This window comes from Anas platyrhynchos, chromosome 27, assembly GCF_047663525.1.
Source record: "Anas platyrhynchos isolate ZD024472 breed Pekin duck chromosome 27, IASCAAS_PekinDuck_T2T, whole genome shotgun sequence".
NCBI lineage: Eukaryota > Metazoa > Chordata > Aves > Anseriformes > Anatidae > Anas > Anas platyrhynchos.
In genome coordinates, this window is record NC_092613.1 from 6,996,975 (window position 1) to 7,011,648 (window position 14,674).

General features: G+C 60.2%; 1 protein-coding gene across 2 annotated transcripts in view; it reads right to left on the bottom strand.

Annotated features, from left to right (window-relative positions):
• The window catches only part of LOC101801831 (receptor-type tyrosine-protein phosphatase V), a 36,521-nt gene that overhangs the window by 16,915 nt on the left and 4,932 nt on the right, over positions 1–14,674 (bottom strand). For both annotated transcript variants that reach the window (XR_005261088.2, XM_027444686.3), the window contains exons 2-17: positions 14,379–14,458; positions 13,436–13,499; positions 11,219–11,485; positions 10,250–10,519; positions 9,488–9,754; positions 7,526–7,798; positions 6,995–7,255; positions 6,261–6,533; positions 5,434–5,703; positions 4,795–5,064; positions 4,077–4,349; positions 3,511–3,783; positions 2,899–3,168; positions 2,330–2,602; positions 1,338–1,610; positions 542–814 (exon numbers count right to left, since the gene is read on the bottom strand). Coding sequence is in view for 1 of the 2 variants with exons in the window: in XM_027444686.3 (XP_027300487.3) it covers positions 542–814; positions 1,338–1,610; positions 2,330–2,602; positions 2,899–3,168; positions 3,511–3,783; positions 4,077–4,349; positions 4,795–5,064; positions 5,434–5,703; positions 6,261–6,533; positions 6,995–7,255; positions 7,526–7,798; positions 9,488–9,754; positions 10,250–10,519; positions 11,219–11,485; positions 13,436–13,499; positions 14,379–14,458 (3,930 nt within the window). In the remaining variant the exon portion in view is untranslated. The remainder of the gene's footprint in view (positions 1–541; positions 815–1,337; positions 1,611–2,329; positions 2,603–2,898; positions 3,169–3,510; positions 3,784–4,076; positions 4,350–4,794; positions 5,065–5,433; positions 5,704–6,260; positions 6,534–6,994; positions 7,256–7,525; positions 7,799–9,487; positions 9,755–10,249; positions 10,520–11,218; positions 11,486–13,435; positions 13,500–14,378; positions 14,459–14,674) is intronic.

Here is a 14,674-nt window from a genome sequence, read left to right on the forward strand (position 1 = left end):
CAGAAACAGCTTTTAAAGGGCAATAGGAGGACAAGCAGAGTGATGAGCATGAGGAGGTGGCTTCTTCCTCTCGCTAACTGGCAAGTTGCAACAGAGACCTGCCTGAAGGGCTCCGCATGTGACTCCCAATACCCCGCAAGGGGCTGGCTGAGCGTGGGAGCAGAGACCTCTGGATTCCCCAAGCAAAGTGCAGGGACTGTGGGGATAAGCACATGAAAAGGCTTATTGTGCTTATCTGCAATTTCCACATTCCTGAAAAAAGAAAAAAAAAAAGCCTGGCTTCCCCATATTTCCCATGCCAGGAATTTTCTGAGTGCCTGGGAGAAAGGCGGTGGGGATGGTGAGGTACCAAAGGGCAGCTGTATTGCCTGCTCTCCCCTCCGCTGGCTCACCCAGACCATGATCCCGCTGCTAGAGCCATACCTGCAGCTTCCAGACAACATTCCCAGCCCCAGCCCTGCCCCTTCCCTCTGCAGGAGCTGAGCCTGCCCAGCTGGGGAGGGCTGAGCATCACGCCCGACCCCCAGCTCCCACCACTTACTCGTCCAGTCGCTGATGTTCTCTGCGGAGGCTGCGTAGGGCCCTGCCATGGACACCACTTCCAGCAGGTATTTCTGTCCCGGAGCCAGGCCAGAAAAGGTGTATTTGCTGGTGCCTTTCCCCACAGATGTGTTGGCTGCCAAAATACCCGATCCCGAGTAATACAGGAGGAGCCTGTACCCATCCTGTCCGTGGGGTTCGGCTCTCCAGGACACGCTCAGCCTGTTGGGGTACCCCTGGTTCGTCATGTACACATTTTGGGGTGCCAGGGGATCTGGAGAGAGAGGATGAGCATCATGAATCAGTGAAGGGTCTGAGGACATTGCTCAGTCACTGGCAGTGTCATCGGAAGGGATGGACCGTGCAAGACAGGGCTCTTTGTCTCGGCTGGCTGGCTGCACCCACCAGCCTGGAGGCAGCTTCTGCAAGCCTCAAGCGGTGCCTGGCTGGACAGAGACAGCCTTGTCCTGGCTGCAGCAAGCCACCAAGATGGGCGAGGAGGGTGCACCCAGCCAGTTGGAGGTGGGAGCTGAACACCCCCATCCTGCTGCTCCCAGTGAGCTTCTCCTCTGGTGCTCAGCTCCCAGAGATGCAGCCGCCCTCATCTAGGTTGGGGGAGCTGACGGCGAGGGTGGGCAGAGCCCTGCTCAGTGCCATGGCACTGATGTGCCCTTGGGTTGAGGTAGGGCTTGGGGTCTCCATGCGGGTCAGTGGGGCCATACCTTTTGCTACAATCCTACACAGGCTACACCCACACCCAGCAAGGCACAAAATCACCCTCCAACCCCACTACTCACACGTCCAGTTGCTGACGTTCCCTGCAGGTGTTCGGTAGGGCCCAGCTACAGAGACCACCTCCAGCACGTACTTGCTTCCTGGGGCCAGGCCCGTGAAGGTGAAGTTGTGGGTGTCTCTCCCAGCTGAGGCCGTAGCTGCCACGGTGCCCAGCCTGGCGTGGTGCAGGGTCAGCCTGTAGCCATCTCGCCCCCCGGCCGCGGCTCCCCAGGACGCGCTCAGCCTGTCGGGGTGCCCCATGCTCAGCAAGCGCACAGCAGCCGGGGGCAGTGGGCCTGGGGAGTCACCAGACCTGGTATTAGGGATTGGAGGCCAGGCAGAAGGAAAGAGATGCTTGGTGGGACGCTGTGGGGCAGGATCGGTGCTCCCTAAGGTCTGGATACGCGGGGCCACTCTGGCACACTCCCAATCCTGACTTTTCTTCTCCATCCCGTTCCCACCTCACCTCATTTCTCACCCTTTGTGGTCCCTCACTCACCAGCCCTTCTTCATCCCCATCCTATTCACACTCCCCTCCCTACGCCCAGCTGCCAGACCTTGCCACAGGTGTATGCACACATCCTCCAGCACACAGAACTGGCAGAGGGCTTGTCGAAACCTCATGCAGCCCTAAAATGCTTCTGAGTGGGCAGAGGGGTTGGGCTCATCCATCTCCAGAGCAGAGACCTGTTCTACTGGGGGAAAGAGGTGGGTGACCCTCTTCTACTGCTCTGATTCACAGACCTTTATGGGAACGTGGTTTCTACCTGCTGGAAGAGACTCAACAAGGGTGCAAATGCTTGGGTATACAGGAAGATGGGACTGCTTGGGCAGGGGATGTCCCCATGTGGGCACGGCTGGGTAACCCTGCATGTCACCAGCATTTTGCCCCCATGCACGTGGGTATGCACACCTCCAATTCACCAGATCCCCCATGAGCCTCCCAGACCTCTCCAGGGCTGCCCCGTGCAGCCTTTCCCACCCCTCTGCAGGGGACAGTCCTCTGGGCACTCACGCGTCCAGCCACTGATGTTGGGTGCTGCTGCCTGGTATGGTCCAGCTGTGGCACTGGCCTCCAGGGAGTACTGGCATCCTGGGGCCAGGCCCGTGAAGGTGAAGTTGTGGGTGTCTCTCCCAACTGAGGCCGTAGCTGCCACGGTGCCCAGCCTGGTGTGGTACAGGGTCAGCCTGTAGCCGTCTTGTCCCCCGGCTGCAGCTCCCCAGGACGCGCTCAGCTTGTCGGGGTGCCCCGTGCCCAGCCAGTGCACAGAAATGGGGGGCAGCGGTCCTGGGGAGAAAATACAGCTTATTGGCAGGAGCCATGTCTAGCTCTCTGGCTCTCTGGCAGCTGCCTCAAGAGGTTGCCTCCTCCCTAGGGCTGCATGTGGATGGCTGCTTGGGTGTGGGTGGCCAGGCCATGGGGTCCAGCACAGACCCCCCCAATGCTGCACCCATCAGGACATGAGCACTAGGCACTTGTGTGGATGGGAGAGGAAGGCAGGATCTGGCTGGACCAGTATGGCCTCCAACTCAAACTGGGAATGAGTGGAGGACACCCGGCTGCAAGGAGAGCATCATACTCACGTGTGCAGTGGGTGAGGTTTGGGGTGCTGGTGTGGTAGGGCCCAGCCATGGCTCTCACCGCCACGCTGTAGCGGGTGCCAGGGTTCAGGTTTTTGAAGGTGTGGCTCCTGGCATCCCCAGCCAGCACTGTGTGCTCAGCACCACTGCTGGAGGCTGTGTCGTGGAGCTCCACCACGTAGCCCTCTGCTCCGTGCCCCGTGGCTGCCCAGGATGCTTGCAGTGCCGAGGAAGAGGGGCTGCTCAGGGTGAAGTTGGCAGGGGCCAAGGGATCTGGAAACAAACAAAAAAAAAAAAAAAGAAAAAAAAAGCAGAGGGTCAGCCCCTGCTGTGTGCCACAGTGCTAGGAGCTGGCTGCCTGGCTGGGTGGGTGCTCATGCACCAAGCAGGGGGCTGGGTGGCCACCAGAGGTCCTCCCAGAGAGAAGGATGGGGGCAAATGGGCAGTCAGGGTGCAGAGCTCCAAGCACAATTGGGCAGCAAGCAAAAAGGATGAGTGTGCACAGCAGGGAGGAGTTGGGATGGGGAAGGTGGTGGTGGGTGCTCCGCAGGGCTCTGATGGGGGTTATGGGGCACGTTGGAGAGCCCTGTGCTCAACCCAGCCCCTCAGACTCACACGTCCACTGGGTGATGTTGGTGGAGGAGGCTTCGAAGGAGCTTTTCACAGCAAAGACCTGCAGAGCAAACTTGCTGCCTGCCTCCAGGTGAGTCCAGGTGATGTTCTGGGCATCCTGACTCAGGATCTGGACCCGCTCCCTGCTGCGGGTGGTGAGGCTGTACAGAACAGCACGGTAGTGGTCCCTCCTGCCGGGGGGCTTGTTCCACCATGCGTGAAGCTCCGAGGAGCTGCCTGGGTTGGTAAGGCTCAGGTTTGTTGGAGCAGCAGGAACTGCAAGGAAAGACAAATATACGGGTTGGAGAAAAAAAGGTCCAGTCCTGAACATGCAACAAAATCCCCAGAAAAGCCTTGCTTTCCCCAGGCAGCCAGCACAACAGCCCAGAAAGTGCCCTGTGCCCCTTGGTGCAAGAAGGCTGCAAGAGGCAGGAGATCACTGCAAGCCAGCAACATCGAGAAAAAGGCCACGGTGCCCTCCAGTCCTCCTCCAAACACAGATCCCATCCCACCTGGGGCTCCTTGCAGCTCCCCCACCTGCGTCACCTGAGGGTGCTAAGGATGCTCACCTGTGCACCCAGAGGTGTTCCTGGGGAGGGAGCGGTAGGGGCCGGCTACTGCCCAGATCTCAACAAGGTAGCAAGTCCCTGGTGCCAGCCGCCCCAGGGTGATGTTGGTGCTGTCTTTCCCTGCTTCCAGGTTCCTTGCAGGTGAGGACAAGCCCTCCTCGTGCAAGCTGAGCAGGTATCCATCCCTCTGCCCAGGAGGGGTCTCCCAGCGCACAGCCAGAGCCCAGGTAGTGCCGACAGGGCTTGCTGATAGGGAGAGTGGAGGTAGTGGGACTGTGGGAGAGAAAAGGCATTACAGGGGATAAACCTGGGATGCTCAGGACTGATGTTCATTTGGGAATGAAGCTGGGAGCTGCAGGACCGCGAGCAATGAAAATGTTGCCTAAAAAGTGCTGAGAGCAGCAGGTTGCTCCCAGGTCCAAGCTGCTCCCTCCATCCCAGGTGATAACACAAGTCACCACCATGGCCCCAGAGTCCCTGTCCCAACGTGTGGGGCAGGCTCCCAGTGTGCCCCATTGAACCCCTGGGCCCAGAATGAGCATGGGTCCCAGCATCCTGAGCAGGAGACAGGCACCAGTGGTGCTGCAGGGATGTGGGCACAGGACCCTGCTGCAGGACAGCCCTGGGGCTCCCTTTGGCCCCCAGCCCCTCGCCAGGCTGGCCACCAGGACTGGGACATGCAGAGGGTCTGGGACACACAGAGGGGCTGCCTCCCTACCCGTGTAGCCGATGGCAGTCTGAGAGGAGGTGCGGTGAGGCCCAGCCTGTGAAATGATCTCCACCCGATATCGGGAGCCCGGCACCAGCCCCTCCAGGTCAAGGTGGGTGACTCCACGGGGGACAGACACGTTCCTGATGATGGACAGGGACTCGGCCACCGAGAGCTGTACCAAGTGGTCTCTGCCACCGCCTGACTCCACCCAGCTCACGTGCAGCTCCTGGGGACTCCGGCCGGGCTGTGCGCTCACGTTAGCCAGAGACAGGGGATCTAGGAGGAAACACAGCGCGGAAATCTGTGAGCTGGTGAAGGGAAGCAGATGGAGAGGTCAGGACCCAGCCCACACCTCTGCACAGGGCTAAAGGAGAAGTGTGGACAGCTGACTGCCAGCTCACCCCTTGCTGGCACCCTGTGCAAGCTGCCCATGCACGTCCCCAGGGTGCATTTTTGGGGACCCAGCAGCCAGCACGCAGCACCTAGCTCATGACACACGCTCCCATTCCCAGGAGCATGGATCATACAGCCCTCCCTGGAGCCTCCCTCCAGAGGTGGCCTGGGCACGTCCGTGTCACTGTGAGCCCTGCGGGCAGCACCAGGCTGCCCTGTCCCTGCAGGAGGCTGGGGCCACTCTTCACTCACATGTCCACTCGGTGGCAAAGTGTGATGAGGACCTGTACGGGCCAGCGAGGACCGTCACCTTCAGGAAGTACTGAACGCCGGGGGACAGCCCCAGGAAGGTGAAGTTGTGGGTGTTTGGCCCCACGGAGATGTTCCTCTGCATCGGATGGCTCTTGCTGTAGAGCTGGAGGTGGAACTGGTCCACGTCGCCGGCAGCCTTGTCCCAGAAGGCTGAGAGTCCCAGCGGGCGCCGGGTGTTGGTCAGGGTCACGCCGGATGGAGCCAGTGGATCTGAGAGAGGAGACAGCAAACAGTGAGCAGCAGTCATGGTGCAGGCAATGGGCTGGCACAGGAGCTGCCCCAGGACGAGTTACAGCCTTTTTGTTTTGGGGACAGCTTCAGAAAGGAGCTGGGAATACAACAGCTGACCACAAAAAGGGCCCTCTGCCAGCATGCACTCATACTGGGCACCCTCAGCTGCTTGTGCCCGGTGGGCTTTGGTCACCAGCCCTGGCAAATCAAACCCCAGAATAGTCTGAACTCATTAATAAAAGTCTGCCCTACAACAGACGTGGGAGTGCCTCCCCACCCTGCCTGCTGGGTGGCATTTGGTAATGTTTTCCCATTCTGTGATGGGTCTCTCCTGCACTGAGGACCCTTTTTCTGCCAACCTGGGGCTCTGCTTCTTCTTCCACTCATTCTTTGTCTGTCTGTCCAGTCCTGCCCCTGGGTCCCTGCTACACACAGTCCACGTTCTGCCTTGCTTCCATGCCACGAGCTCTCTGCTCTCCCTGGCCAAGCCCTGGTTGCAGCCTGCAGGAGGGCTGGGGAGGGCGTTACGCACTCACATGTCCACTCCGACACTGATCGCACGCTGGATCTGTAGGGCCCAGCCAGAGCAGCCATCTCCAGTGTATACTGTCGCCCAGGGACCAGGTCCTCAAAGGTGACGTTTGTCCAGTTGTTCCCCACAGACACGTTCCCGACCTGCTCCTGGGATTTGGTTTCCCGGAGGGTGCCTGTGTAGCCGGTGTTGCCAGCAGGAGCTGCTCTCCAGGAGGCTTGTAGAGAGGTGCTGTGGCCCTGGTTGCTCAGGGTCAGCTGCTCCGGGGGCAAAGGATCTAGGACAGGTAAGGGCTAAAGTCACAGCTGCTCCTAAACTGGGGTCACCAGGCAGAGGTACAGCCCCAGATGCTTTTCCCTTTGCTAGGAGCACCCACACCAGGGTCCTCTGGCCACCTGTGGGGTCTGAGCGGGCCATCATCAGCCCCGCTGACACCCACAGGCCAGTTTGGCAGGGGGGAGAACATGCCCAGAGACTGGACCAGCACAGAATCCAAACTGGCATGGTAGGAGAGGGATGCCCTGGTGCTGGAGGTGGGAGAAATGGTGTGGACCAGGGCAGAGAGAGGTGGTTCGGGGCAGATCCAACCTTAACAGTGCCACCAAAGCGGGGCTGAGGAGGGACTTTTTATGGGGTGAAGTTGCAAAACTCCCATGCTGTGACATGCCTTGAGGCACAACAAGAGGGAAAAGGGCAGGACCGAGTGGGAACCCCGGGGCTGTCCGTGGTGAGACTCACATGTCCAGTTGGTGACGCGCCGGGGTGTGGATGTGTAGGGGCCAGCCACAGTGCTGACCTCAAAGGTGTAGAGGGTCCCAGGGCGCAGGCCCTCATAGGTGAAGTTGGTGACACCTCTGAGCACCGAGCTGTTCTCCCCTGGGTGCTCCATGGGGCCAAGGGACAGCAGGTAGCCCTCTCCCGTTGCCTCCTCCCAGCTGGCCAGCAGGCTGTAGGGGCTGCCCAGGCTGGACAGGCTCACACCCGATGGTGCCAGTGGCTCTGCAAGAGACAGGGACAATGTCACAGAATCACAGAATTTCTAGGTTGGAAGAGACCTCAAGATCATCGAGTCCAACCTCTGACCTAACACCAACAAGTCCTCCTCTAAACCATATCACTAAGCTCTACATCTAAACGTCTTTTAAATCCATTTCTGCCCCCACTTCAGTCCCCCCTGCTGGCCCACCAGCCTCCTGCATGAGAGAGCTCAGCCCCTCCACAGGGCACCAAAAATACCCCAGAAAAAAGACGCTTTGGCTTTCTGCTTACGTGTCCAGGCTGCTGCGCTGTGGGCAGAAGCCCGGTAAGGGCCAGCCACCGCTGTCACCTGGACAGAGTATTGCTTCCCAGGGCTCAGCCCATGGAAAGTGACGTGACCGCTGTCTCCCCCGACGGAGATGTTCCTGGCTGGAGCGCCGTCCTCTGCCTCCCGCAGCGTCACCAGGTAGAAGTCCCTCTCTCCTGCCGGGGTGCTCCAGTGGGCTTGCAAGGAGCTCTGCTCCTCCGCATTGCTCAGGGTCACATTGGTGGGGCTCAGGGGGTCTGGAAGGGAAGGGAACGGGGTGGTGGTCAGGGTTAGGGGGTGCTCTGGACCCCAAACCCAGGGCTTGCTGTCTTGGTTGTAATTTGGGACTGTCAGCACCAAGGTGGTGGGCACACCAGCATACAGGGCATACAGTCCTGCACTGCTCGGTCAAAACAGAAAAGCAATAGTGTGAGCAGGTGCCATGCAAGACCCTAAGATCTACCCATGTACCCCGGAGCCTCTCTCCCTATTTCCTTATCTCCAGGGTTACATCCAGCCTTAGACATCGTTTTAGAGCATGCTGTTTCCACTCCCCAGTGCAGCCATTCCTGGTCTAGCGGAGCTCAGATGAAGCTGGCAGCCCTGCTGTGAAATTCCTGAAGGGCCCCCTCATCTCCAGTTGTATGAGCTTGCTGATATTCCCAGGAACTGGCCTAGATCGAACTGGCCGGCCGCCCTGGCTTGTTCATCTGGCACTGGGATGTCCGTGCAGCCGGGTAGGTCAGAGCTGCAGACAGCGACTGCGGGGACTGAGTCAGACTCGCTCCAGAGCAGAAAAAAAAACAGCTGGGAGTGTGGAGATCTTCCAAAATCCCAGCTGCAGAGTCAGCAGTCAGCAGGCTCTGGCTTCCCAGACTGGCAGAGCTGGAGACCTGCAGTCTGGTGGCACCCTGTCCTTACACGTGTGCCTGGCAGTGAGCGGCGTGGGGCCAGGACGAGCCGCTGGGCACAGCTCTCCCGAGCCTGCAGTTTGGCATTTCTCTAATTTGCTCATCACTAGAGAGAGCCGGCGCTTGCCTGGCGTCTGTTTTGAACTCATTTTCAGGAGTCGTTGTGCTGTCCAGGCCTTGGATCGCTCTCTCCATTTTTCCTCTGGTTTCCTGGGAAGGTCTGGGAGAGCGAATACGGGGCCAGCCCTGTTCTCAGTGCTAGGGACACGGCGATGGCAGCAAACGAGGGCCGTGGGGGGGAGCCACCCACCCTTGGGGCCATCACCTGGGGTCAGAAGGTGCAGGCAGGGGGTGATGGGGCAGCTGGCTGGGGTCTGGGAGCACTACCCTCAGAGTCTTGATCTACCAGAGCTGGCTTCTGTGGCTGTGTTTGCACAGCACCCGCCTCATCAGAAGCATCCATCGGGGTGAGTTTATCTGGTGCTACCAAAGCATGCTTGTTACAGCACTGAAAGGGAACCAAAGATCCATTCCCCTCCAGAAACCTCTGGCTCAGCTCAGTTAAAGAGCTGTCCCCTGCCCGCTGATTCCTTGGGGGCCATCTGACAGCCCCACAGCACACAGGAGCCCGGCCCCAGCTGCGCTGCCCACCACTGGGATCTCCTGAGGCTCTGGTCCTTCCATGGTCCTCCCCAGGGACACCACGATCCCAGTGCGGTCCCTGGCCTCCATCCCAGCCTGACTGCAGCCCTCTTTCTGCGATGGTTCCCCTGCACTGGGTGTCTGTGTTCCCCTAAGGCTTGTCCCAGCTTCATGTGTCGTCAAACATTCCCACCCACAGGCTCCGTCCCCTTTTCTGCCATCACAAGGCCCCACAGCTGGGTCCTGGGGTGACTTAGGATCGGATCCAAGCAGCAGATTTGCCCTCTACACAAAGCACTGTGGCAGGAGACCTCCACATTCAGCAGCTGGACTGGAGGCGAGGAGAAGAGCAAGGCCACCAAGGTCCCCAACGCCCCGTCCACCTTTACTCACACGTCCAGGCCGTGGCGTTGGGCCCATCCACGGTGTAGGGCCCGGCCACGGCGCTCAGCCCCAGCCAGTACTGGGTGCCGGGGTGGAGGTGCTGGAAGGTGTAGCTGGTGAGACCTCTCTTGGCTGACAGGGTCTTGGTCACCATCTGCGTGAGGAGGTTGCGGAGCACGAGGTGCAGCCAGGCGGCCCCCCCAGCGCCCGCCCAGGAGGCCAAGAGGCTGGTGCTGGAGCCAGGGCTGAGCCTCAGCTGGGTGGGGATGGAGGGTGCTGGGGGGAAAGCAGTGAGATTCGGCAGTGCACAGGGGAACGGGGGCTTCCCACCACCCTCCTCCCAGCCACAGCAAAGTCTCCTACAACCCTCAGGGTCTGCTGAGGGTTGTCTCTCCCATGTCCCTTCCCAGGTGGGCTGTGAGGCTCCTGAGGTTCCTCCAGATATTTTGAACCTGCAGCAGCCCGGATAATACAACATCCCTGCAGCTCCCACCAGCCAAAGCCTTTTGCTAGGGCTGCCCTTCTCCCGTGGTGCCACAGAGCAGAGAAACCCAAGCTGTGGGTTCATGCAAGGCAGGACGGATATGTAAGGTCCTGCCACACTGGTGGCTCTGGTGGCCCTTTCTGCCTCCCTCAGCACACAGCAGCGATGCAAAAAGCTCCCGGCTGTTCCCCACCCTACACAAGATGCCCACCCTGAGCCTGGAATCCAATTCCCAGCCCAGCCAGCACATGCGCTACACCCCTCCTGCCAAACCAGTCCCTCCCTACCTGTCCACTGGTGGATACTGGTGCTGGCCTGGCTGGGTCCAGCCAGCGTGCTGACCTTCAGGGCGTACTCGCTGCCAGCCAGCAACCCGTCGAACAGGAAGGTGGAGGCGTTTGGCAGGACGGACACATTTCTCACGAGCGTCTGGGAGTCGCCGTGGTAGAGGGCGAGGTGGTAGCCGTCCCGCTGCCCGCTGGCCTGCTCCCAGGAGGCGTGCAGCGTGGCCGAGCTCCCACTGCTGCTCAGGCTCAGGTTGCGGACGGGTGAGGGACCTGAATGAGACATGGTACGGATGGGTTTGGCTGGTTGTCTTGCCACCAACTCGCTCAGGAGCTGGTGGGACAGACCTACCCTCCGAGTGTCTGAAACCATCAGAGAGATGCTGTCTGAAACCAAACAGAGCTGTCTGAAACCATCCCTTCTCCTGGCTGAGCTCTGCCCTTCAGCCCTGCTGGCCTTTTGCAGTTTTTCTACCTCCACCTGCACCTGATTTACTCAATGACCTTCCGGAGATGCTGCTGTCATCCCCATTCTCCCTGACATGAGCCGGGGAGGGCCTAGGACAAAGCTTGGTGACTGACAATGACTGGCAGGGATGTCCCCAAATCTTGGAGCAGATGCTGCTTCCTCGTAGCTCTTCCTAAACCTCCAGGCATGACTTCTTGCAAGCCCCCAGCTCTCCATTGGGTCCTCATCACACCTCGCTCCATCACTAGCTGTGTTACCCCAGGAGACATGGCCTGAACTTCAGAGTGCAGGGGTAGGACCAACCCTCCACATGGATTCGGGAGCGACCCCCTGGGCCCTGGGGATCAGGGAAGAATCCTAACCCTTGCAGCTGTGAGGACGTGCCCAACCTCCCCATGGATTCACAGGCCCACCCTGTGCTTCACACCCTCCAAAACAGCGGGGCGATCCCCGGCAGGAGCACGCAGACCTTTTGAGCCTGCAGTCCCAAGCGAACCCCTTACTTGTCTGCGCTGTGACGGTCTCCCTGGCGGTGTCCATGCAGGCAAGCGTGGCTGTCACCTCGATCTCATAGTATGTGCCAGGGGTCAGCCCGTGGAACCAGAAACTGGTGGTGTTGGGTCCTGCAGATCCATTCTGCAGCAGCATGCCCGACCCCAGGGAGGAGAGGGCGAGCGAATATCCCTCGGCACCCCCCTCTGGCTCATCCCAGGAGAGAAGGAGGGAGTCTGACCGGCCGTGGTCGCTCACGCTGAGGTTCAGGAGCATCCCTGCAGAAGCAAGAAGGTATGGAAAACCCCGTGCACCACGTGAAAGAGGTCCTGAGCATCTCTTCTATTGCAAAAGGACTCCAAAGGCTGCAGGCCATCGCTTGTTTGGATCAGACAGCCCCACGTTTGTAGCAGAAGAGTTGTCCTGAGGAGGCAGAATGCCCTGCTCCTCACCTTACAGGATTTTCTTGGTTGATGTTGAAGTGCTTTGGGCCCAGCTTGTAAAAACAAAACCATGGCCGGGGTGAGCAGGCTGGATAGAGCAGAGGGGCAGGCTCCTGCCCTGAGACCTCAGCTGAGATGGAGCCGAACTGAACTTGGGCTGGGAGAGCCAAGAAATCAGCCCAGGTCTCTGCAGCACACAGGTGAACCAGACCCAAAGCTGGGGACAAACCAGTCCCATTTGGGCAGAGCAGGGTGCTGTGTACGGGGAGGGGCTGTGGGTTTGCTCAGTGCCCTGCCCAGGTGTGTCCCCACCTCAGTCGTGCCGCAGCAGCAGGACCGGTGCCGTGGCGTCCAGATGAGTGCATCTGGGGACGAGGAAGTGGCACACGGGGTTTTGCCTAATTGTGGGGTCGGTGGCCAAAACTGCCATCGGATCCCCACCCTCAGAGCTGCTCAGGAGCCACCTGCACAAACAGGAGCTGGACACAACCTGTCTGTCGGGGCCTTCGCTGCAAGTGAGGAGCTCTCCATGGCTTTCAGCCTTTGGGAGACATCAGAGCAGCTCGAGTGTTAATAAGGCATTTGTGTAAGAATTAGCACTTCAAATTTATGATGTGCAACATGTTGTAACAGGCTTGCTTGAGATCTGGCAGGGCACAAAAGCTCGAAACAAGCACAGCTATTGTCCCAGAGAGCTGCTTGGGGCTGCCTTTAGTCAGCAAAGAGTGGTGTAGGGTGAGCCCCAGGGGCAAGAGCACCTTTGGGACTGCTCAGGTGCAGCGTGTGCCCTTCCTACAAAGCTAGGGAGGCGTGAAGCTCTCAGAACTGCAAGCAATTTCCACTTCATGCAATGAAATGCAGGAAATGCAGTTAGTGCCTGCCACCACGCCGAGGAGAGCTTCATGCAGCAGATGGATGCACATGGGAAAACCAGACGGCCACAAGGGCAGCACGTAGCCCCAGCCAGCTTCCTGGGAAATGCCCTCGAGCACCTGCCCTGAGCAGTTCTAGCACAGACTTGGGAGCAGGCTGCTGGGAAGGGCCAGCGGGTTCCCGATGGGGAGCTGAGGGCAGGGCTGATTCCTCCCAGGGACAGCCACAGGGATCTCACCCTGCACAGGGGTCGCAGGGCTGGCTTTTCACCGTGGATCCCTGTCAGCTCATGAAGGTATGAGCTCTCCACCCATGTTTGCCTGCTTGGCTCAGGTTTCTGACAGCCTGAATTGCCTGCCTTCATCTCAGCAGGCGTCTTCTTCACCTCTGCAGTGCAAACGCCCCACAGCTAGCACATGCAGGGGACATCCTCCAAGGACGTGATCACAACACCACTCGCACCCCGTACACGAGCCCTCCTAACCGCACCACCCAGAGCCATGTCCTGCTCCATCCCATGCCCCAACCGGTGAGCACACAGCGGGGAGCACCATCCTGCCTGGGTGGCTGCAGGGGCTCCATGCAGGGCACCCACGGCTGTGCCCCTGCTGCTGATGCTCCGTGGGGAGGAGGGAGCTCGGAGCCTCGTCCATCTCTCCCGCTACCCCTCTGAAGCTCATCTCCGCTGCAAGAGCTCCTGTGGCTGCCATGAGGCTGGTTGCTGGAAGGAGATGGGGCCGGCTCCCTCCCCTTCCCTGGTCACAATCTGCAGCCCACAAGAAGTCTAAAGCAGCACATTTAGAAAGCTACCCCAAACTCCAAGGTGCCTGGCCCATCATGTGTGCTCATCTCCCTGCTCCTGGGCACCACGACCACCCTCCGCAGCCCGGGGACCCCTTTGCTTCGGCTTACCTCTGTCACCAGGTGCATCCTGGCCCTCCAGCCCTGCCCGTGCTGTCCGATTGCATCCCTCGCCCTGGGGGGACAGAAGGAGACCGGTGAGACGTGGCGAAGGTGGGGTGGCCAGGGCTGAGACCCAGCACGAGTAGAAGTGGGACTGCACCCACACAGTGCCACGCAAGCAGGGCGAGGACACCCCACCAAAACAGCCAGGGTACAAGGGGCAGGTCTGGGTAGCGAGTGAGCTCTGGGCAGGCCCTGGCTATCTCCCTGCCCCCACATCCCTCCCTGCCGTGATGGGGGGGTCAGAGGGACCCCAGACCCCATCCCCTGCAGGCTGCAAGGTGAGGGCTTGGCCCGCGAGGACCAGAGCACCCAGCACCCCTCTGACCATGGCGGGTGCTGAGCATGCTGGCAGGACACCCGTCTCCCCACAGGCTGCAGGGTGTGCCCTGCTTTAGGTTGAGGCTAGTTCCCTCCACATTAAAGGAAATATCTCTGCCCACTCCCTGTCCCGCAACAAGCCGCGGAGGAGCAATCATCTTTCTTGAGTTATTTCCCCCTCGGCTCCGCTGGCTGACTCATTTCTGTCCGTCCCCTTCACTCGGGTGTGCGAGGAGGGGGGCGAAGGGGCTGGGGACCCCCGGTTGGAGCAGGCAGCCCCAGCTCCTGGGGCCAGCAGCCACGCAGCCATGGCAGCAGGAGCGTGCTCTGGTCCCAGGCACCGGGAGAGGGCACGGCGAGGGAGGGGGGAAGCAGAGGAAAGAGCCAGCTCGTAATTGCAAACGTCGCTAATTTGGTGCAGCTGCACGGCTGGAAGAGGCAGCCCAGAAACATGCCGTCATTCCTCAGCGGGGTAGGACTATGCGAGCCCCTTGCTGCCAGCAAGCCTGGAGCCAGGAGCCTGCATGGACAAACGGGGAGGGGTTGGGGGGTTCGAGAAACCGGGGCTTACCTCTGCCAGGGTTCCCAGGAGCTGCAGCACCCACAGGATGAGCAGCGGCAGAAGCGGTGGTCTCATCGGGACTGGGGTGGCTGCAAATTAGAGGGATGTCAAGCTGGGTTTGGGGGGGGGCTTCTCAGCAGCAGCTGTCCCCAGCCAGCCCCTTCTCCCGTGGCAGTGAGGGGCTGCATCCCCGCATGCCCCCCCAGCTCGGGGGCCAGGATGGCATCAGTGGGGCCGGGCGATGCGTGTCGGCACGTCGCACATCAGCGCTGCCAGCCGTCCCTGGGCACGAGCAGAGCCTCCGG